This window comes from Rhinoraja longicauda, chromosome 25 (genome assembly GCF_053455715.1).
Source record: "Rhinoraja longicauda isolate Sanriku21f chromosome 25, sRhiLon1.1, whole genome shotgun sequence".
Classification (NCBI taxonomy): domain Eukaryota; kingdom Metazoa; phylum Chordata; class Chondrichthyes; order Rajiformes; family Arhynchobatidae; genus Rhinoraja; species Rhinoraja longicauda.
In genome coordinates this window covers 6,132,438-6,155,802 of record NC_135977.1, presented here as the reverse complement: position 1 = coordinate 6,155,802, position 23,365 = coordinate 6,132,438, and the positions used below count along the sequence as shown (strand labels likewise).

Sequence of the window (23,365 nt, the reverse complement as noted above, 5' to 3'; positions counted from 1 at the left end):
TCTTTTAGCAGATTTTGTGTTCTTCTTCCAAGCAATCTTTGAGATGTTTGATATTGAATTCTGCTGGTTTAGAAGCGACACAATTGCTGGAGTAACTCAGCGGGTCAGGTAGCATCTGTGGAGAACATGGATAGGTGACATTTTGGGTCGAGACCATTCATCAGACCCCTTAGAAGTGATGTCCATCCACTTTCAGAGAGCAGCTTTGTATCAGAAACTAGATAATTTATCGACAATTATAGTTATAATGCATTAATTTATTCACATGGGATATTTTAGGATGACTGTGTATTGTTCTAGCTTAACTGTTCTAGTTTCTAGTCTCCATTCTGAATAGTTTGAAAATGACTTTAACAACATCCCTGAATTGGGGAGTAAATTGTTTCCAGACCAGAGGGAGGTACAGTTGCCCAAGAAATGTTTAGCTTGATGTAAAAGAGTCAAAGAGAACAGACTATTCATAGCAATGGCACAGGCTGGGTTGACGTGTCTCGGGCTATGAAAGGACTAGTGTCTGGGATGCAAGGCTTCGTTTTATAACTTCTTGCTTGAGCACTGAGGTGAATACATGTTCTGTGAGCGCCTGCCCCAGGGCGTGGTTTTCTGGCTGATCTGCTCTCTCTTCAAGCTGCTGGCTTGGTTACAGGCCACGGCTTGTGCGTTCTGTTTACACTTCCCCCTCCGCTGGGCTGCTGAGACAGACACTTAGGCAGAGCTTGGACCCATCTGGAAAGCCTTGCTCGACTTCACCCATCAGTGCGTAACGTCTTAAATTGCTTTCCTTTCATTTAGCCGTTTACCTTATCTAACTTTACCTGCTCTACCTTCGCGTAGTCCATCTTTACCTGGTCTAACTTCTCCTGATCTAACTTTGCCTTGTCTAACTTTACCTGGTCTAACTTCACCTAGTCCATAATGATCTGGTCTAACAGAAGGTAGACACAAAATGCTGGAGTAACTCAGCGGGTCAGGCAGCATCTCGGGAGATAAGGAATGGGTGACGTTTTGGGTCGAGACCCTTCTTAATAATAATAATAATAAATTTTATTTGTCATATGTAGGTTGGCACAGGGTCAACGATACAATGAAATGTATTTGATAAGACAACGGGTCACCTCAGCAGTAATATTCCAAGGATAAATAAGATTTAAAAAATGACATTAGTAAGGTAAAAAGACAATATTAAAAATAGGTAAAAAGACAATATTAAAAATAATCAACATATATGATTTGAAGTGTGTTTATGAGTTCAGAAGCCTGATGGCCTGATGGTAGAAACTGTTCTTAAGTCTGGCGGAACGCGCAGCCATACTCATGGATCGTCTGCCTGACGGTAACAACGAGAACAGCCTGCATGCTGGGTGGCTGTGGTCCTTGATGATGCTGCATGCCTGCCGCAGGCACCGCCGGGAGAAAATGTCCTGAGTGGCCGGGAGACAGTTGCCAGTGATGTGCTGTGCCGTCTTCACCACTCCCTGTAGTGATTTGTGGCTGTGGGCAGAACAGTTCCCGTACCAGACTGTAGTGCAGCCCGTCAGCAGGCTCTTGATGGTGCATCTGTAGAAGTTTGTGAGGATGCTGGCGTTCATGCCAAACTTATTATCTGGTCTAACTTTACCTTGTCTAACCTGACCTGGTTTAACTTTACTTGACCTAACTTCACCTGGTCTAACCTCACCTGGTCTAACTTCACCTGGTCTAACTTCACCTGGTCTAACTTCACCTGGTCTAACTTCACCTGGTCTAACTTCACCTGGTCTAACTTCACCTGGTCTAACTTCACCTGGTCTAACTTCACCTGGTCTAACTTCACCTGGTCTAACTTCACCTGGTCTAACTTCACCTGGTCTAACTTCACCTGGTCTAACTTTCTCTAGTTTATCTTTAATTGGTCTAACTTTACCTGTCCAACCGTACCTGTCCAACCGTACCTGTCCAACCTTACCTGGTCTAACTTCACCTGGTCTAACTTCACCTGATCTAACTCTACCTGGTCTAACTTTACCTGGTCTATCAATAGACAATAGGTGCAGGAGTAGGCCATTCGGCCCTTCGAGCCAGCACCACCATTCAATGTGATCATGGCTAATCATCCATAATCAGTACCCCATTCCTGCCCTCTACCCATACCCCCACAACCTTACCTGGTTTAACTTTACCTGGTTGAACTTTACCTGGTGTAACTTCACCTGTTCTAACTTTACCTGGCGTAACAAGTGACAAAGTGGTGGAATATCTCCGCGGGTCAGGCAGCATCTGTGGAGGGGATGGGACAGGTGACTTTTTGGGAAGGGGCGTTTCTTCAGACTCCAAGTGTCAAAGACCCGAAGTATCGCCTATCCACCCCCCTCCACAGATGCCGCCTGACTTGCAGAGTGTCTCCAGCACTTTGTGCCCTGTTTATAGGTGTATTCTGTCGACGGTACCCTGTGAAGGCCCTATACAGTCTTGGCCTAGGGAGTTAAATTTGGGGATGGTAGATAGGAGGCAACTTGCTGTTTAATCCCGGGATGGCGCCAGACTGCTGTGAAAGTTCCCCTCATACTTTGCTGTGATGGAATTGCTGATGTTCGGGAGCCGACTGTTATTCAAGGTTTTTAAAACACCGCCCTGATATATTCTGAGGGGGAATTCAGTGTGATCGCTGTGCTAAGCAACATATTGTGTTTGCTGTTCCGAACATCTACTTTAACGACTTGTCTCTTAGCAACTGCTTCCTGTGCTATTAACTTAATCAGGGTTGAGAATTGTAGTATTAGCTTAATGAGGTAAATAATGGATTCTTAATTTAATTCCTGGCACAGATCGGAGTGGAGTGAAGCCAACTGGTTTCTATAATTAACTCTAAATAATTAAAACACTTCTCTCAGCCTCCCTCACATCTGGTACAGGGCCGGTCGGTACGTTCACTGGCCATTGAATAAACCACCATCCGATGAGCATGTCTGTTGAGGTGTCCTTGCATATAGAATGACAAGCAGTACAGCAGAGAGAAAGGCCCTTCGGCCCACAATGTCCGTGCTGAACAAGATACCAAGTTACACCAATCTCCTCTGCTTGCATGTTCTTGTGATCCATGTCCCTCCATACCCTGCAATAGACAATAGACAATAGACAATAGGTGCAGGAGTAGGCCATTCAGCCCTTCGAGCCAGCACCGCCATTCAATGCGATCATGGCTGATCACTATCAATCAGTACCCCGTTCCTGCCTTCTCCCCATACCCCCTCACTCCGCTATCCTTAAGAGCTCTATCCAGCTCTCTCTTGAAAGCATCCAACGAACTGGCCTCCACTGCCTTCTGAGGCAGAGAATTCCACACCTTCACCACCCTCTGACTGAAAAAGTTCTTCCTCATCTCCGTTCTAAATGGCCTACCCCTTATTCTCAAACTGTGGCCCCTTGTTCTGGACTCCCCCAACATTGGGAACATGTTATCTGCCTCTAATGTGTCCAATCCCCTAATTATCTTATATGTTTCAATAAGATCCCCCCTCATCCTTCTAAATTCCAGTGTATACAAGCCCAATCGCTCCAGCCTTTCAACATACGACAGTCCCGCCATTCCGGGAATTAATCTAGTGAACCTACGCTGCACGCCCTCCATAGCAAGAATATCCTTCCTCAAATTTGGAGACCAAAACTGCACACAGTACTCCAGGTGCGGTCTCACCAGGGCCCGGTACAACTGTAGAAGGACCTCTTTGCTCCTATACTCAACTCCTCTTGTTACGAAGGCCAACATTCCATTGGCTTTCTTCACTGCCTGCTGAACCTGCATGCTTCCTTTCATTGACTGATGCACTAGGACACCCAGATCTCGTTGAACTCCCCCTCCTCCTAACTTGACACCATTCAGATAATAATCTGCCTTTCTATTCTTACTTCCAAAGTGAATAACCTCACACTTATCTACATTAAACTGCATCTGCCATGTATCCGCCCACTCACACAACCTGTCCAGGTCACCCTGCAGCCTTATTGCATCTTCCTCACAATTCACACTACCCCCCAACTTAGTATCATCTGCAAATTTGCTAATGGTACTTTTAATCCCTCCGTCTAAGTCATTAATGTACATACACGTGCCTATCTAAAAGCTTCTTAAATGCTCCTATTTTGTCTGTCACCACACCCCCCCTCCCCCAGCAGTGTTTTCCAGGCACCCACCACCCTCTGTGTAAAAAAACTCCTTTAAACTTTGCCCCTCTCACCTTAAAGCAACTCCCCCCTCGTCTTTGACATTTCTACCCTGGAAAAAAGGTTCTGCCTGTCTACCCTATCTAAGCCTCTCATAATTTGATATACTTCTATCAGGTCTTCCCTGAACTTCAAAGACCACCTTCCAAACTGAGCCACTGAGGATCCCAGCTGGAGAGTCCAGGCCCACCAAGTGGCCAACACGGCTGCTCACAAAGAAACCTCATTAGACCCCGTCTGTAAACCTTCAAAACCCAACTCAATCATGCAATCTCCAATATATTCATTGGAACCATCCGTGAAATCATCAGAGTGACCACCTCCCAATCCCACCACGAGACCACTATAGACCTCCAAAAGCAGCAGACATTCCCTGCTTCAAATCATTGGTTCAACTTCAATCAATTATTGGACATTTTCATAAAATCATGAAATTCCCTTGTAGAGCCTGGGGCGGCTCGGTGGCGCAGCGGCAGAGTTGCTGCCTCCCAGCGCCAGAGACCCGGGTTTGATCCTGACTGCGGGATGGCTGTCTGTACGGCGTTTGTACGTTCTCCCCGTGACCTGCGTGGGTTTTCTCCGGTTTCCTCCCACACTCCAAAGACGTACAGGTTTGTTTGTAGGTTAATTGGCTTGGTGTAAACGTAAAATTGTCCCCCCCCGGTGTGTGTGTGTGTGTGTGTGTGTGTGTGTGTGTGTGTGTGTGTGTGTGTGTGTGTGTGTGTGTGTGTGTGTGTGTGTGTGTGTGTGTGTGTCGGGTTGCGCTAATGTGCAGGGCTCGCTGGTCGGTTTGGACTTGGTGGGACAAAGGGCCTGTTTCTACACTAATCTAAACTAAGCTAAAATTCTTTGTCCCTGTCTTTCTGGATGGGGCGCTAACTGTCTTTCCCTGCATCTCCTCAGGCGAACTACCTCTGTCCCTGGCTGCTTGCACCAACCAGCCTGACATCGTCAACTACCTCACTGAAAACCCGGATAAGGTGGCAGATTTACGGAGGCAGGACTCCCGTGGAAACACTGTGCTCCATGCACTGGTCGCCATCGCCGACAACACCAGGGACAACACCAAGTTCCTGACCAAAATGTATGACTTCTTCCTCATCAAATGTGTCAAGACCTATCCGGAGGGTAACTTGGAGGCGATTTTAAACAATGATGGGTTATCGCCTCTCAAGATGGCAGCAAAGCTTGGAAAGATCGGGGTAAATTCAGGCACTTGCTTAAGATTATTTCTCCGCTAAATGCTTTGTGATGGTGTGCTTTGTGGGGAACGGGCGGCCATCAGACCAGCTTTGCAACGTGGAACAGACTACGGAGAGAAGGGTAGGAAAATAACTGCAGATGCTGGTACGAATCGAAGGTATCACGAAATGCTGGAGTGGCTCAGCAGGTCAGGCCGCATCTAGGAGAGAGGGAATGAGAGGAAATAGAGAGAAGGGTGGAAATGTCAGAGACTGGAAGGCATAGCTTTAAGGTGAGAGAGGCAAAGTTTAGCGCAGTGCTTCTTAAACTCATTCAACCGAGTCTTTTATCACCAAATTTCATTCACCCTCGACTAAATTTTCTTATGTTTTTTGGCGATTTTCCTCTTATTCTCCCTTGCGTATAATTTTATATATATTAAGTCATTCACTCTTCATGCACCCCTCTAGTTTCATTCACCCTTGGGTGAACCATTCACCAGTTTAAGAAGCACTGGTTTAGAGCACAGTGGGTGCCTGGAACCCGCTGCCAAGAGAGCGTTGGTGGAAGGGGATGTGATAGTGGAGTTTAAGAGGCTTTTAGATAGGTACCTGGCTACATCCCACATTCCAAAGACATGTTTTAAGGTGAGTGGGGCAATGTCTAAAGGAGGAAGCCCAGAGGGTGGAGGGTGCCTGGAATGGTGATGGGAGCTTTTAGTTTAGATTAGATTAGTTTTGTTTATTGTCGCGTTTACTGAGATACAGTGAAAAGCTTTTGTTGCGCGCTAACCAGTCAGCTGAAAGACAACACATGTCCACACCGTCCACAGTGTACAGATACATGATAAGGGAATAACGTGAATAACGTTTAGTGCAAGAGAAAGTCCAGTAACTCGCTCTTGAATTGGCCTCCACCGCCTTCTGTGGCAGAGAATTCCACAGATTCACAACTCTCTAGACGAACTTTTTTTCTTTCTCACATCCGTCCGAAATGGCTTACCCCCTTATTCTAAAACTGTGACCCCTGGTTCCCCCTAACACCCGTGACGGGCGGTCACGGTGGCACAGCGGTAGAGTTGCTGCTTTACAGCAAATGCAGCGCCGGAGACCCGGGTTCGATCCTCACTACGGGTGCCGTCTGTACGGAGTTTGTACGTTCTCCCCATGATCAGCGTGGGTTTTCTCCGAGATCTTCGCTTTCCTCCCACACTCCAAAGACGTGCAGGTTTGTGGGTTAATTGGCCTGGTAAATGTAAAAAAATCAAAAAAATTGTCCCTTGTGAGTGTAGGATAGTGTTAATGTGCGGGGACCCGGTGGGCCGAAGGGCCTGTTTCCGCGCTGTATCTCTAAACTAGAAAACTAAACTAAACACCGGGAACATTTTTCCTGCAAACGTTTTGCCCGATGGGAGAGGGGAGAAGAGGGAGTGGCCGGGGTGCGAGCCGACCTTGATTATGCTGCTGGCCCTGCCGAGGCAGATTTCTGAACGGGCCTGATATGAAATCCACAGCAGGTAATGAGTCGGCCTCTTTTCTCCGGCAGGTTTTCCAGCACATCATCCGGAGGGAGATAAAGGACGAGAGTGCTCGGCACCTCTCCCGCAAGTTCCGAGACTGGGTGTATGGACCGGTGTACTCTTCACTCTACGATCTCTCAGCGATAGACACGTGTGGAGAAGAGGTTTCACTGCTGGAGATCCTGGTCTACAACGGGAAGATGGAGGTAATGGAGTCTTTAAAAAGGGGAAGAATTACATTGGCATCTTCAGAAGATAGACACAAAATACTGGAGTAACTCCAGAACCAGGGGCCACAGTTTAAGAATAAGGGGTAGGCCATTTAGAACTGAGATGAGGAAAAACTTTTTCGGTCAGAGAGTTGTGAATATGTGGAATTCTCTGCCTCAGAAGGCAGTGGAGGCCAATTCTCTGAATGCATTCAAGAGAGAGCTAGATAGAGCTCTTAAGGATAGCGGAGTCAGGGGGTATGGGGAGAAGGCAGGAACGGGGTACTGATTGAGAATGATCAGCCATGATCACATTGAATGGCGGTGCTGGCTCCTCCTGCACCTATTGTCTATTGTCTAACTCAGCAGGTCGGGTGGCGTCTCTGGAGAAAAGGAGCAGGTGACGTATCAGGTGGTCGAGAGCCTTCTTCAGACTGAGAGTCAGGGGAGAGGGAAACTCGAGGTGTGAAAAGATTCGGGACAAATCAAAGCGGATTCAGGTCAAGCAGATGGCCGAGGAAAGGTGGAGCTCACAATGGTCCATTGTTGGCTGTGGAAGAGGTGATAATGAAGGGTTACATGGATGGGAACTGTGGAACGAGCAAGAAGACTTGGGTGGGTGAGGAGCGGAGGGAGAGGGAATGCACGGGGTTACTTGAAATTGGAGAAATCAGTATTCATACCACTGGGAACAGACACGAAAAGCTGGAGTAACTCAGCGGGACAGGCAGCATCTCTGGAGAGAAGGAATGGGTGACGTTTCAGGTCGAGACCCTTCTTCAGACCGCTGGGTATCATCTTCAGCATTGACTTGTAGATGTTGTCTTCTTAGTGTGTTGTTGCTCCACATCTTTCAAGGATAGGTAATCTTCACACCTGAGCATTCGCAAGTGAGTGAACTCTCCAATCCTAGGTGACTACATGCCCCTCCCCCTCTCGCTTCTTCCCTCCCCATTCCCCCCCCCCCTTCTCTCCCTCACCCCTTCCCCTATGCCCCACCTGGACTCGCACCTGTCTCTCCTCCTCTCCCCCCCCCTCCACATCCACCTACATTCCTTCTTCCAGCTTCAATATTCGCAATTCAATCCTTTTGTCTCACACCTGTGTTTTTATCTCTGGCCTTTGTCCAGGCTGTCTGCCTATCGAAAAACTCGGCTCTAAAAATCACCTATCCGTGTTCCCCAGAGATGTGTTACTCCAGCACATTGTGTCATCTTTTTGTAAACCAGCATCTGCAGTTCCTTGTGTCGACGATAGAAATTGACTTAATTACTTGCGATGGCCGTCTCTTCAAGAGCTCAGTAAAGTTCCACAAAACATGTTTCAATGATTTGGTTCTCTGTGTGCGGGCACTCAGTATAAAGTCGTGCAGTCTTCATAAAAACCTCATCAAAACCTTTAATAGTTTCTCACTTAGCGATGAGAATGAGGGTGTCACGGTGGCGCAGCGGTAGAGTTGCTGCCTCACAGCGCCAGAGAGCCAGGTTCGATCCTGACCTCGGGTGCTGTCTGTGCAGAGTTTGTGCGTTCTCCATGTGACCGCGTGGGTTTTCTCCGGGTGCTCCGGTTTCCTCACACATTCCAAAGATTTGCAGGTTTGTCGGTTAATTGGCTTCTGTACATTGTTCCTACTGTGTGGGATAGAACTGGTGTATGATCGCTGATTGTTGCGGACACAGTGGGCCGAAGGGCCTGTTTTCTCGCTGTCTCTAGCTATCTCTAGCCTTACAGTTCTAGCTCTCTGCCTGAATTAGCTCTTGGCATTTGCTGGTGAAGTTTTAATACTGACCGTGATTAATTTTGCCTTGTAGAATCGTTACGAAATGTTGGCAGTGGAGCCGATCAACGAACTATTCCGTGATAAATGGAAGAAGTTTGCAGCTGTATCCTTCTACCTCAGTGTTATTTCCTACATCACAGCCATGGTGATCTTCACCCTCATTGCATACTACAGACCATCAGAAGGCCAAGTGAGTACTCATCAGATCCATCTCCTGCCTGCACTCCTTTGATAACCTCGGTCTTTTTCAATGTACCTTTTGTCCTTTGGACGTGAAATGGATTCGCACGCATCAGAGTACCAGTCGGACAGATATGCCTTCAGATTTGCTCATAAGGTCATGTGACAGTAGCAGAATTGGGCCATTCGGCCCATCAAGTCTACTCTGTCATTCAATCATGGCTGATCTATCTTTCCCTCTCAACCCCATTCTCCTGCCTTCTCCCCATAAACCCTGGCATTTGCTCACAGGTTCAAAATACCTGCGGCTAATAACAGCCTTACTTGCCATCACGTTTATTGTTATCTTGTGGCTGTGGCAGTAATGCTGGAGCGTTAGATGTGGGGAGGAGATGGGGAAACAAGGAAGCTATGCTGCAGTAATTGTGTCCATCTCCTCTATCTAGTTTCAGCAATACTTCAAGCTCCATGGCCATCAGCACGGGAGCACCTCAAGGCTGCGTGCTCAGCCCCCTGCTCTACTCACTCTACACACACGACTGTGTAGCTGGACCCAATTCAAACACCATCCTCAATATATATATTATCAAACATATATACATATTCAAAATAAATATATATAAACCTGATGATGGAGTGTATTTATATATATATATACACACACACACACACACACACACACACACATATATATTCAAGTTATACAGTATATTATATACAGACACACACACATATACATACATACATGCGCACAAACATACATGTGTATATTTATACCATACATATTCAATATATGTATAAAAACTTGAAGATATATATATATTTGATGTATATACATATAATATATACATATATATATTTGTGTGGGTATATATCTCAAGTTTATATATACATGTGTGTGTATATATATACATGTATGTTTGTGCGCATGTATGTATATGTGTGTGTGTGTCTAATAAACTAGACACTATATATATAGTGTGCATATATATACACGTATACATATTGTTTTTTGATAGGTTTTGACAGAGCACTATGTTTACAGATTCTGCTGTGCTGCCACAAGTGAGAATGTCATTGATTTGAGCAGGACTTGCTTCATCACTCATCGAGGCCACATCAATGACTTTCTCTTGGAATTCTCTGCCTCAGAAGGCAGTGAAGGCCAATTCTCTGGATGCTTTCAAGAGAGAGTTAGATAGAGTTCTTAATGATAGCGGAGTCAGGGGATACGGGGAGAAGGCAGGAACGGGGTACTGATCGTGAATGATCAGCCATGATCACGGTAAATGGCGGTGCTGGTTCGAAGGGCCGAATGGCCTACCCCTACACCTATTGTCTATTGTCTGTTGAAATCTCTTCCAGCCTCCTTATCCGTACGAGACCTCCGTTGACTACCTGCGAATGGCCGGCGAGCTCATCACTGTCATCACGGCCATCTTCTTTTTCTTCACGAATGTGAGTGGAGATTATTCGGCGCTGCTGTTCGGATGAGTTGACTCGGGGGGGGGGGGGGGGTGAGGATTGTGAATGAGGGATTTTGGACTTGAGGGATTTGAGGGATTGACGGGGTTGTTGCTAACTGAGCAATACAACAAACTGCTGGAGGATCCCAGGAGGGAATGGATAGGCGACGCTTCAGGTCTGGACATTTCTTCAGACAGAATCGGTCTAAAGTTTAGTTTAGTTCATGGTCATGTGTATCGAGGTACAGTGAAAAGCTTTTTTCTTGTGTACTATCGTCACGGTGGCGCAGCGGTAGAGTTGCCGCCTTACAGCGAATGCAGCGCCGGAGACTCGGGTTCGATCCTGACTACGGGCGCCGTCTGTACGGAGTTTGTACGTTCTCCCCGTGACCTGCGTGGGTTTTCTCCGAGACCTTCGGTTTCCTCCCACACTCCAAAGACGTACAGGTGTGTAGGTTAATTGGCTGGGCAAATGTAAAAAAAAAATAATAATAAATAAAGAATTGTCCCTAGTGGGTGTAGGATAGTGTTAATGTGCGGGGATCGCTGGGCGGTGCGGACCCGGTGGGCCGAAGGGCCTGTTCCCGCGCTGTGTCTCTAAATCTAAATCTATCCAGTAAGCGAAAAGACTGTACATGATTACAATCAAGCCATCCACAATGCACTGCTCGCTACAGAGTAAAGAACCCCAGTGCCCTTTAGTTTAGTTTAGAGACACAGCTCGGAAACAGGCCCTTTCGGCCCACCAAGTCCGCGCCGACCAGCGATCCCCGCACATTAACACCATCCTATACCCGCTAGGGACAATTTTTACATCTGCCATGCCAATTAACCTACATACCTGTACGTCTTTGGAGTGTGGGAGGAAATCGAAGATCTCGGAGAAAACCCACGCCTTCTGCTCCAGAGCCATGCAAGCTCAGAGTGGGATCACCAGCCGCCTGCCTTGTGGCCATTCGCTCCCTCATCCTGATGTTCCTTTGGCCCTGTGATAATTGGCCATGAGAAGAGGAGGAGGTCACTTCCTAAAATAGGTGCAAACTGCTGGAGTAAACATCACCAAAGTGCCAGTTACCTTGTTCCCCGGTCTTCATCTATTCCTTCCCAGGTCAACAGACGCTGAAACTTGGGATCATAGACCCCACAGAATCATAGAGTCATACAGCGTGGGAACAGGCCCTTTGGCCCAACTTGCCCACACCAGCCAACAGACCCCAAAGACACAAGTCCCACCTGCCTGCCACTAGGGAATTTTTTTTTGTTTTTGTTTTTTTTTTTACATTTGCCCAGCCAATTAACCTACACACCTGCCCATATCCCTCCAAACATAGAACATAGAAAAATAGGTGCCAGAGTAGGCCATTCGTCCCTTCGAGCCAGCACCACCTTTCAATATGATCAATGGCTGATCATCTGAAATCAGTAGCCCGTTCCTGCTTTTCCCCATATCCCTTGATTCCTTTAGCGCGAAGAGCTAAATCCAACTCTCTCCTCAAAACAGAGAGACATGAAAACATGTCCTATCCATGTACGTCCAAATGTCTTTTAAACATTGTGATAGTACCCGCTTCAACTACCTCTTCTGGTAGCTCGTTCCATATACCTACCATCCTTTGTCAGTCACAGAGTTATACAGCATGAAAACAGGCCCTTCGGCCCAACTTGCCCATGCCGACCAACATGCCCCATCTATACCAGTCCCACCTGCCTGAGTTTGGCCCATATCCCTCTAAAACTGTCCTATCCATGTACCTGTCTAAACGTTTCTTAAACATTACGATAGTACCTGCCACAACTACCTCTCTTGGCAGCTCATTCCATGCACCCACCTCCCTTTGTGTAAAAAAAAAAGTTGCCCCTCTGATTCTAATTAAATCTTTTCCCTCTCACCTTAAACCTATGTCCTCTGGTTCTTGATTCCCCAACTCTGGGTAAAAGACTCTGTTCATCGGCCCGATCTGTTCCTCTCATGATCTTATACACCACTACAAGTTCTCCTTTCATCCTCCTTCAAGGAATCTCCAAGGCTCTCCAAGGAACAGAGTCCCAGCCTGCTCAACCTCTCCTGAAAGCTCAGGTCATCAGGTCCTGGCAACATCCTCGTAAAACACCCTTCTGCACCCTTTCTAGCTTAGCAACATTTTTCCTATTTCAGGGTGGCCAAAACTGAACACAATTATCTAAATGCGGCCTCACCAATGTCTTGTACGACTGTAACATGGCCTCCCAACTTCTATACTCAATATCCTAACTGATGAAGACCATTGTGCCAAAACCAAGCCCACACCTTGCTCAACATCTACTTGCTGATCAATGTTTCTTGACTGAGAATCTTGGTCTGAACTAGGAGAGCTGTGGCCATTTTGACCAAGGTTATCTAATGTGGCAAAGCTCTAGGATACTCCTAGTTTTGAAGATTTCCCGTGTTAACTCAGGAAAAAATAGAGCAATTTCCTCTCAATAGAAGGAAGTGAAATATTTTTACAGCTTTGCAAATATACATCAATAAATATACTGGACCTTTTGTCAAACACCTAACACTGAATATCATGAAGTAGGTTAGAAACTAGAAGGAACCACAGGAAATTTTTTCACAATATTTATTGAAACAATTTTTAATTTGTTTTAAAATAAATGTGCATGATTATTTGTTTTGGTGGAGTGCAGTGAAACCTTCTGATTTAAGAGGCTACCCAGAGATTTAACGAAGGTGGGGGAATGGTGACTTGGTCTGCCCAGTTTCCTGTCTGTTGCTGACTTCTACTGGCCCAGAACCTGTCCACCTTCAGGTACCTGGTTCATGGACATTTTCCACGTGTGAGCTGATCTACACCCGAAGAAAGGTCCCGACCCAAAACGTCATCTGTCCATTTCCCTCTGCAGGCGCTGCCTGACCCGCTGAGTTTCTCCAGCACCTTGTTTAGTTTAGTTAATTTCGAGACACAGCACGGAAACAGGCCCTTCGGCCCACTGAGTCCGCACCGACCAGCGATCTCCACACACTAACGCTATCCCACACACACATGGGACAATTTAGATTTATACCAAGCCAATTAGCCTACAAAGCCGTACGTCTTTGGAGTGTCGGAGGAAGCCAAAGATCTCGGAGATAACCCCTCGCAGGTCACGGGGAGAACTTACAAACTCCGTACAGACAGCACCCGTAGTCGGGATCGAACCCGGGTCTCTGGCGCTGCGCCACCGTGCCACCCTTGTGTCACCATTTTACTGCTGGAGAAAGTCAACAGCAAAATGGGTCGGGCAGCATCTGTGGAGGCGACCTTTCGGGTAGGGATCCTTCTTCAAGACATCCTTGGTCAGGATGGCGTGAAGCAAAAGAATTCCTAGATTCGGGATGGTTGAGATTAAGGTGCGAGGGGTAACATGATGGCCCAATGCACACAGTGGCCTGTGGGACATGAAGAAGTAACGTGAAGGAAGATGTCTCTCCACACCTGACATATTACATTGTTAGGGGGAGCCCTGAGTGAAAAAGCCCAGGGCTGGGGAATTGGAGGGAAAATTGTCCTCCGGGATTATCCCGAATACTTACTGGTGACTGGCTCCATCCTGGCTGCCATCAACATAGTTTTGGGAGGAAGCTGCCAGTAATTTGGTTTAGTTTTGCTTTGAGATGCAGCGTGGAAACAGGCCCTTCGGCCCACAGAATCCACAGATGTTGCCCGACCTGCTCAGTTCCTCCAGCACCTTGCTTTGCACCCTGGACCCAGGCTGATCCTTTCAGTATTTAAGGCTGAAGGGTTTTGGCGATCTGGTCAGTAATCCCTGAAAACAAGGACAAATCCAGAGCACCCGGAGGAAACCCATGAAGAATGTGCAAACTCCACACAGGTCTGATAAAGTACGGAAGAGGGGAACACGTGTTAAAAACACGATGGTGATGTAAAAGAATACAAATTGATCCCTTTTCTCTTCGCCCAAAGGTCAAGGATCTATTCCTGAAGAAATGTCCAGGAATGAATTCCATGTTCATCGATGGATCTTTCCAGTTACTTTAGTAAGAACCTCTCTGTTTCCTTAAAGATGACCTCAAATTCAGTTTACAACATGTTCGCTTTGTCAGAAGACTGCAAATTGTACGATTAATTGTACAAAAATGTAAGATAATGTCTTGAGTATACAGTGATGATGACCATTAACCTGCCATTTACTGCTCCGTCCATTATCGCCTTGTGTTTGGATTGGCTGGCATGGACATGATGGGCCAAATGGTCACCTACTTTCCCATAAGTCTCCATGATTCACTTGAACTGCAAGTCGTTGCCTTGCTGGAGAGAATTGTGGAATGTTTGCACTGGGCTAGCCGTCTGTATTAATTTCCTCTCAGTCAGTCAGAAATACCAACATATAAGATTATTAAGGGGTTGGACACGTTAGAGGCAGGAAACATGTTCCCAATGTTGGGGGAGTCCAGAACCAGTGGCCACAGTTTAAGAATAAGGGGTAGTCTATTTAGAACGGAGATGAGGAAAAACTTTTTCAGTCAGAGAGTTGTAAATCTGTGGAATTCTCTGCCTCAGAAGGCAGTGGAGACTAATTCTCTGAACGCATTCAAGAGAGAGCTAGATAGAACTCTTAAGGATAGCGGAGTCAGGGGGTATGGGGAGAAGGCAGGAACGGGGTGCTGATTGAGAATGATCAGCCATGATCACATTGAATGGTGGTGCTGGCTCGAAGGGCCGAATGGCCTACTCGTGCACCTATTGTCTATTTTCTATACCACACAAACCTGCCCATAGAAAATACAGATTCAGGTGCATCACATTGAACCGAATGCAAAAGGAAAGGTTGACATTGAGAAACAAAATGGCTCTTTAAAGAAATGTGTTTAATGCTGCCTGCTACATGCAAAACAATTCATTAATGACCATGTTGGGAAATAATGATGGACACAAAGTGTTAGAGTAACTCAGCCGGTCAGGCAGCATCTCTGGAGAAAGAGTCTGAAGAAAGGGTAGCACGGTGGCGCAGCGGTAGAATTGCCGCCTCACAGCGCCAGAGACCCAGGTTTGATCCTGACCACGGGTGCTGTCTGTATGGACCTTGTACGTTCTCCCCATGACCTGTGTGGGTTTTCTCCGAGATCTTCTGTTTCCTCCCACACTCAAAGACGTACAGGTTTGTAGGTTAATTGGCTTGGTTATAAATGTATAATTGTCCCTAGTTTGTGCAGGATAATGTGCGGGGATCGCTGGTCGGCGCGGACTCAGTGGGCCGAAGGGCCTGTTTCCGCGCTGTATCTCTAAACTAAACTAAAAAGGTTCTGACTCGAAAGGTCACCCATCCTTTTACCCCAGAAATGCTGCTTGACCCGCTGAGTTACTCCAGCACTTTGTGAATATCTTCAGTATAAACCAGAATCTGCAGTTCCTTCCTACTTATTAATATTCCTGTTAATTTGTGTATGTCTAACGCCAATGATGCTGCTGGAACAGTAAATTGACACCGAGCGGTTGAAGAGAACTGGCCAAGCAGAACTGGCAAGGCAATTAATGGCAGCAGATGTCTGGGTTGTCAGGGTCGGAGGTCGGAGGGCAAACCCTGAAGTATTACAGTGGTGAACTGGGAGGGATAACCGTGTGGCACGGTGGCGCAGCGGTAGAGCTGCTGTCTTACCGCGCTTACAGCGCCGGAGACCCGGGTTCGATCCCTACGTTCTCCCCGTGACCTGCGTGGGGTTTTCTCCGAGATCTTCGGTTTCCTCCCACACTCCAAAGATGTACAGGTATGTAGGTAAATTGGCTTGGTTATAAATGTAAAAATTGCCCCTAGTGTGTGTGTAGGATTGTGTTAATATGTGGGGTCGGGGCAGACCTGGTGGGCCGAAGGGCCTGTTTCCACGCTGTACCTCTAAAACTAAACTAAACTAAAATTTGCTGAAGTTGCACCTCACTCGTCAAAGACTGAACTGTTGGGAGAAAGTGGGTCAGAGCTGGGTGTAGCTAAAGAGTTGCGTTTATCCTGTCACCGTCTCCTGACCAAGGCCTGTGGTGCTCCTGTGTTGCAGTTTTATTTATTCCATCCTGGTGTTGGTGTCGGCAGGACTGTACGTGGCTGGTGAGGAGTCCTATCTTGCTGTAATGGTGTTTGCTCTGGTCTTAGGCTGGATAAACACACTCTACTTCACCAGGGGTCTGAAGCTTACCGGGACCTACAGCATTATGATACAGAAGGTGGGTGTGGTCATCTGCAGTAAAACACCTTGTTTTAACGCACTTCTTCATAATGGATCTCGGTTGTAACGGACCGATCTACCACCACCCCGCTTCCAGACCTGCCTCCGTCACCACAGGCCCACACCGTCTCCCCCGCCACTTCCAAACCGCACCTGCCACCATCACCGCCGACCCACCTGCACTCCGCCCGACCGTGGGCCGCGACCATCGACTCCGCCGAACCTCGCCTCGCCCCCGTCTGCCAACAGACCAGGGCCATCAACTAGGGTTGCCAACTTGCTCACTCCCAAACAAGGGACAAAAGGTGACGTCACCCAGCCAGCAGCCACGTGCTTTCGCTCCACCAATAGCGGCCGCCCGGGCCGGGAGGCGGGTTGCTGCGCAACCTCCGTTAGACGGCGCCCGGGCCACCGGGCCTACATTGTTCGGGTCCACATTGTTCAGGTCCACATTGTTCGGGTCCACATTATTCGGGTCCACATAGTTCGGGGCCTACACTGTCCGGGCCTACACTGTCCGGGCCTACAGCGTCCGGGCCTACAGCGTCCGGGCCTACAGCGTCCGGGCCTACACTGTCCGAGCCTACACTGTCCGGGCCTACACTGTCCGGGCCTACAGCGTCCGGGCCTAATACGGGACAAGGGTGGTCCCATATGGGACAAACCAATTTAACCCAATATACATGGGATGTCCCGGCTAATATGGGACAGTTGGCAACTCTACCATCAACTCACCTGGATTCCAGGCCCAGTTCTGGACCGAGAGTCTGAAGAAGGGTCCTGAGCCGAAACGTCACCTATCCATGTTCTCCAGAGATGCTGCCTGACCCGCTGAGTTACTCCAGCACTTTGAGTGTATTAACCAGCAACTGTAGTTGTTTGTTTCTACTACTTATACAGTGATAATCCCTTGCTCGGTTACAGCGGACAATCGGCAATAACGAACACCATTCCCCCCACCCTATGGTCTCTTGTAACAAGGGTTTACTGTACTGAACTTTGGAACATGTACACTTCCAGGGACAAGATTACCAGAGTCATCAATCCTATTTCTGTGGCTCAATAGAACTATCTGTCCTTCACAAAGACGCCCAGTTTTCTCCTGAGTGCACCTCCTCACTGTCTCCTCAATCCATCACCCTCTACCCCCCTCTTCCGTCACACTTCCTGAGACGTTCCATTTCATCACCTGAAAGAATCTTTCAAGGCGGAAACCCACGTGGTCACAAGGAGAACGTGCAAACTCCACACTGACAGCCAGCCGTGGTCAGGATCGAACCCGGGTCTCTGGCGCTGTGAGGCAGCAGCTCTACCATTATGCCACTGCGCTGCCCCGATTACCGTGAAATTATTAACACGACAGGTTGGCACGGTGGCGCAGCGGTAGTGTTGCTGCCTTATTGCACCAGAGACCCGCGTTCGATCCTGACTACGGGTGCTGTCAGTGTACAGTTTATACCTTCTCCCTGTGACCCACGTGGGTTTTCTCCGGGTGGTCTGGTTTCATCCCACACTCCAAAGACGTGCGGGTTTGTGGGTTAATTGGCTTGGGTAAAATTGTAAATTGTCACCCAGTGTGTGGGATAGTGTTTGTGTACGGGGTGATCGCTGGTTGGCATGGACTTGGTGGGCTGAAGGGCTTGTGTCTCTAAAGTCTGCAGTAACAGCCACACACCAACACATAAACACACCACGATCCGTTCTCGTTCCCCTCCATGAAATTTCAATGTGATCTATTCACTTCTGTTGCAGATTTCTATGTCCTGACAAGTCGCCTTATCATTTCAGATTCTGGTTAAAGATCTTTTCCGGTTTCTTCTCGTCTATGTGCTATTCATGATTGGCTTCACATCAGGTATGTATGTATTAATGAAACACTATTGTCTTGCTGTGGATATTGAGCAAGGAATATTGGGGGCAGTGGGGGCTGGAGTGAAGGTGCAAGTCGGTGTGAAGAGATACGACCGCAAGACCATAAGATAATAAGATCTGGGAGCAGAATTTGGCCATTCAGCCCATCGAGTCTACTCGTCCATTCAATCATGGCTGATCTAATTATCATTCTGAACCCCATTCTCCTGCCTTCTCCCCATAACCCCTGACACACGTACTAATCAAGAATCTATCATTCTCCGCTTTAAAAATATCCAATGTCTTGGTCTCCACAGCCGTCTGTGGCAATGAATTCCAGATATTCACCACCCTGTGGCTAAAGAAATTCCTCCTCTTTTCGAGTCAGGGGGTATGGGGAGAAGGCAGGAAAGGGGTACTAACGGGGTACTGATTGAGAATGATCAGCCATGATCACATTGAATGGCGGTGCTGGCTCGAAGGGCCGAATGGCCTTCTCCTGCACCTATTGTCTATTGTCTATTGTCTAAAGTCTAAAGTATCTTCTGGCTGATGGATCATCCGCTGTTCTCGTTACAAAATTAGGTGTGTATTTTAATCTCAGGTTCGTGTGGGATTTTGTTGGTAGTTTGAGAGTGATGGTGTAGCAACTCTACCTTCTGTTTCAGCCCTGGTCTCCCTGTTGATAACTTGTCCCAGTGACGACATAACCATGAAGACTTGTGACATTACGTCAGATTCACCCAACTGCACGAGTGCCACATACCCCATCTGTCGGGACAAGCTATCGTTCAGCAAGTTCCTGCTGGAGCTCTTCCGACTCACCATTGGCATGGGTGATCTGGACGTCATCAACAGTGCCAAGTTCCCCATTGTCTTTGTCATCCTGCTCGTCTCCTACATTATCCTGACGTTCGTACTGCTGCTCAACATGCTGATCGCTTTGATGGGTGAAACTGTGGGCCAGGTCTCCAAGAAGAGCAAGCAAATCTGGAGGCTTCAGGTGGGTCGCATTGATCAATGGGCCCATTTTGGACGTGCAGGTCAGAATATGTAGGGGCGGCAACAGTGACGCAGCGGGTAGAGCTGCTGTCTCGCAGCGCCGGAGACCCGGGTTGCATCCGAACCTTGGGTGAAGTGTGTGTGTGTGGACATTCTCCCTGCGACCACGTGGGTTTCCTCCGGGTGCTCCGGTTTCCTCCCAAATCCCAATGATGTGCGGGATGATTTGTTAGTTGGCCTTGGTAAATTGCTCCTAGTGTGGCAGGTAGATGCAAAAAGCTGGAGTAACTCAGCGGGTCAGAAAGCATCTCTGAAGGAGGGTCTTGACCCGAAATGTCACCTATTTTTCTTGAGAGATGCTGTCTGACCTGCTGAGTTACACCAGCTTTTTGTATCTGTCTTCGGTTTAAAGCAGCATCTGCGATTCCTTTCTAAACACCTCATGTGGATGTGAAAGTGGGATAACGTGGACCTAGATTGATCGGGTGATCGATGGCTGGCGTGGGCCGAAGGGCCTGTTTCCCTGCTCTATTTAAAAAATGTATTCAAATGGCAATATGTAGAATTTCTAACAGACATTGAGGTTCGAACAATCTCTGCTTTTGAGAGATAGTTTTGCATCCACTCTCTCTACTCTACTCTAGGGGCAATCTCTGCTTGTACAGGAGAAAGTTTACCAAGTCAGATTTGATTTCCAATTTCCCACATCACTTCATCCCAATTGCTTCACTCATTCATCGAAATTGATCTGGAATGTTGGCATAGCTTCTGTCTCTACCATGAACCTGAGAGGTGATTACCAGAGCCTTGCAGCTCTGTGAAGAATTCTGTTGTATTTTGTTGCATTTATTATTGTATTGTATTTCATCTTGTTCCCCAAGCCCACTTGGTTTTGTTCTGTTTAGAAATACAGCGCGGAAACAGGCCCTTCGGCCCACCGAGACTGCGCTGACCTGCGATCACCCCGTACACTAGCGCTATCCTACACACACCGGGGACAATTTACAATTTTTACCAAAGCCAATTTAACCGACAGACCCGCACGTCTTTGGAATGTGGGTGGAAACCGGAGCGCCCGGGAAAACCCCCCAACTGGAAGAACGTACAAACTCCGAACAGACAGTGCTCGTAGTCAGGATCGAACCCGAATCTCTGCCGCTGCATGGCAGAATCTCTACCGCTGCACCACCGTGCTGCCCCTAAGGAGGAAGAGAGAGCGGTGGGACTGAAGCAGAGGGAGAGAGTAAATAGTGGGCTGGAGGAGGATGGGGGTAAAGGAAAGATGAGGGGCAGTGGGGAATGAAGGAAGGAGGAGAAGGCGGTGGATAAACAGCGTTACTGTGTACGGTCGTTTACCTATTGGCAAATATGAAGCTGAACATCAGATGATTGTTGAAATAATACGTTATTTATTCTCGACAGTGGGCGACAACAATACTGGACATTGAGAGATCATTCCCTGTGTTCCTGAGGAAAGCATTCCGCTCGGGAGAGATGGTCACTGTGGGAATCAACTCTGATGGCACTCCAGACCGCAGATGGTGCTTTAGGTGGGAAAGAAAGAAGAGTGTGGTGTTGTTGTTACTGTTTTATTCTTACGCTGTTGCTGGGTGCAACCCTGGCCCCCAGCTGCTGTCTCTGTGGAGTTTGCATGTAATCCCTGTAGCCATGTGGGTCCACCCCCCTCCCTCCCCCCCCCCCCCCTCCCTTCCACAAATTCACCACCCTCTGACTAAAGAAATTCCTCCTCATCTCCTTCCTAAAGGAAGGTACTTTAATTCTGAGGCTGTGACCTCTAGTCCTAGACTCTCCCACTAGTGGAAACATCCTCCCCACATCCACTCTATCCAGGCCGTGATTAAGGTGGGGAAAGCTGGAAGATGATACCCAGCGGTGTGAATATTGATTTCTCTCACTTCAAGCAACCCTTGCATTCCCTCTCTCTCTCTGTCCCTCCCCCACCCTGGTCACCTCGCTAGTTCCACTGTTCCCATCAAAATGATCACCCCTTTCACAGCCAACAATGGACCGTTGTGGGCTCCACCTTTCCCTTGTCATCTGTGGCGGCTCTGATTTGCTCTGAACCTTTCCACACCTCCAGTTTCCATCTCCCCTGACTCTCAGTCTGAAGAAGGGTCTCAAACCGAAACGTCACCCATTCCTTTTCTCCAGAGATGCTGCCTGACCCGCTGAGTTGCTCCAGCACTCTGTCTCCTTTTGTGCGTCAGTGAGGAACTGCACAGCTCAGGGTGCGATGAGAAACGGCACAGATTAGAGACGTTAGACACGTAAAGGACAATGTTTGTGCCGTGGTTTTACACTCTCTGCCCCTTCACTTTATGGTAATCACGATGCCCCTTTCTCCCTGTATTTGTTCCAGGGTGGATGAGATTAACTGGTCTCACTGGAACCAAAACGTTGGGATTATTAACGAAGATCCAGGCAGGAATGACATCTACCAGCTCGAAAGTGGCATTCCACAAACCATGGGCCGTCTACGTCGAGGTGAGAGGCACTTGTTCATAAGCTCTTGGAGCAGAGTCAGGCCATTCGGCCCATCAAGTCCTTTGCTCAATATTGCGAGCAATTTTGGGCACCATATCTGCTGAGGAAGGATGATGTGCTGGCTCTGGAGAGGGGTCCAGAGGAGGTTTACAAGAATGATCCCAGGAATGAGTAGGTTAGCCTATGAAGAGCGTTTGACGGCACTGGGCCTGTACTCGCTGGAGTTTAGAAGAATGATGGGGGGGGGGGGAACCTCATTGAAACTTACAGAATTGTGAAAGGCCTGGATAGAGTGGATGTGGAGAGGACGTTTCCACTAGTGGGAGGAGAGTCTAGGACTAGAGGTCATAGCGTCAGAATTAAAGGACGTTCTTTTAGGAAGGAGATGAGGAGGAATTTCATTAGTCAGAGGGTGGTGAATCTGTGGAATTCGTTGCCACAGAAGGCTGTGGAGGCCATGTCAGTGAACTTTTTTAAGGCAGTGATAGATAGATTCTTGATTAGTACGGGTGTCAGAGGTTACGGGGAGAAGGCAGGAGAATGGGGTTCGGAGGGAGAGATAGATCAGCCATGATTGAATGGCGGAGTAGACTTGCTGGGCCGAATGGCCTAATTCTACTCCTATCACTTACGATCTTCTGAAGTCTACTCTGCCATTCAATCATGGCTGATCTATCTCTGCCTCTCAACCCCATTCTCCAGCCTTCTCCCCATAACCCCTGACACCCTACCTTAAGCTCAATAATTATAAAGCATTCCTTAAATCTGCCGTTCCCTGTAAAGTTATTGCGATTTTGCTGGGGTTTGATCATTGACTGATCGCGATTAATAAACACACTCGTTTTTTTTCTTTCCCTTCACTCAGACCGCTGGTCAACTGTGGTTCCACGAGTCGTAGAGCTGAATAAAAGTTCCCGACCTGATGATTACGTGGTAGGAATGGAGCATCTCTCGATGGAAAGGAAGTATGGATACAGCAGTTTACACCAGAGCAAACGGGTGAAGAAGGGTGACACACACATTTGAAACGATGGCCAGAGCTGTACTTCATGTTCCGACGGGTGCTGGAAGTGAATTCACAAAGCCAGAATCAAATTCAAACTTAGTAGGAGGGGGCCATGGCATTTACGATTGATTGCCACGAAATGCACGCTGTCCTTTTTCGTGATCTGTATACGTTCCGTGACTGTACAGAGTATCTTGGAGGTATTCACCGTCCACTCAAGACTGTTGTGCAGTCATTTCCCATTCTCACTGGACCAGGGCCTGGATGAA

General features: G+C 47.7%; 1 protein-coding gene across 1 annotated transcript in view; it reads left to right on the top strand.

Moving 5' to 3' along the window:
* Positions 1-23,116, top strand: part of trpv4 (transient receptor potential cation channel, subfamily V, member 4) — a 47,654-nt gene extending 24,538 nt beyond the window's left edge. Inside the window, exons 5-15 of the mRNA XM_078421771.1 lie at positions 5,104-5,402; positions 6,928-7,107; positions 8,922-9,080; positions 10,436-10,528; positions 14,481-14,554; positions 16,565-16,730; positions 18,521-18,587; positions 19,252-19,586; positions 21,008-21,135; positions 21,966-22,090; positions 22,956-23,116. Coding sequence (XP_078277897.1) covers positions 5,104-5,402; positions 6,928-7,107; positions 8,922-9,080; positions 10,436-10,528; positions 14,481-14,554; positions 16,565-16,730; positions 18,521-18,587; positions 19,252-19,586; positions 21,008-21,135; positions 21,966-22,090; positions 22,956-23,116 — 1,787 coding nt within the window. The remainder of the gene's footprint in view (positions 1-5,103; positions 5,403-6,927; positions 7,108-8,921; positions 9,081-10,435; positions 10,529-14,480; positions 14,555-16,564; positions 16,731-18,520; positions 18,588-19,251; positions 19,587-21,007; positions 21,136-21,965; positions 22,091-22,955) is intronic.
* Positions 23,117-23,365: the final 249 nt, after the last annotated feature.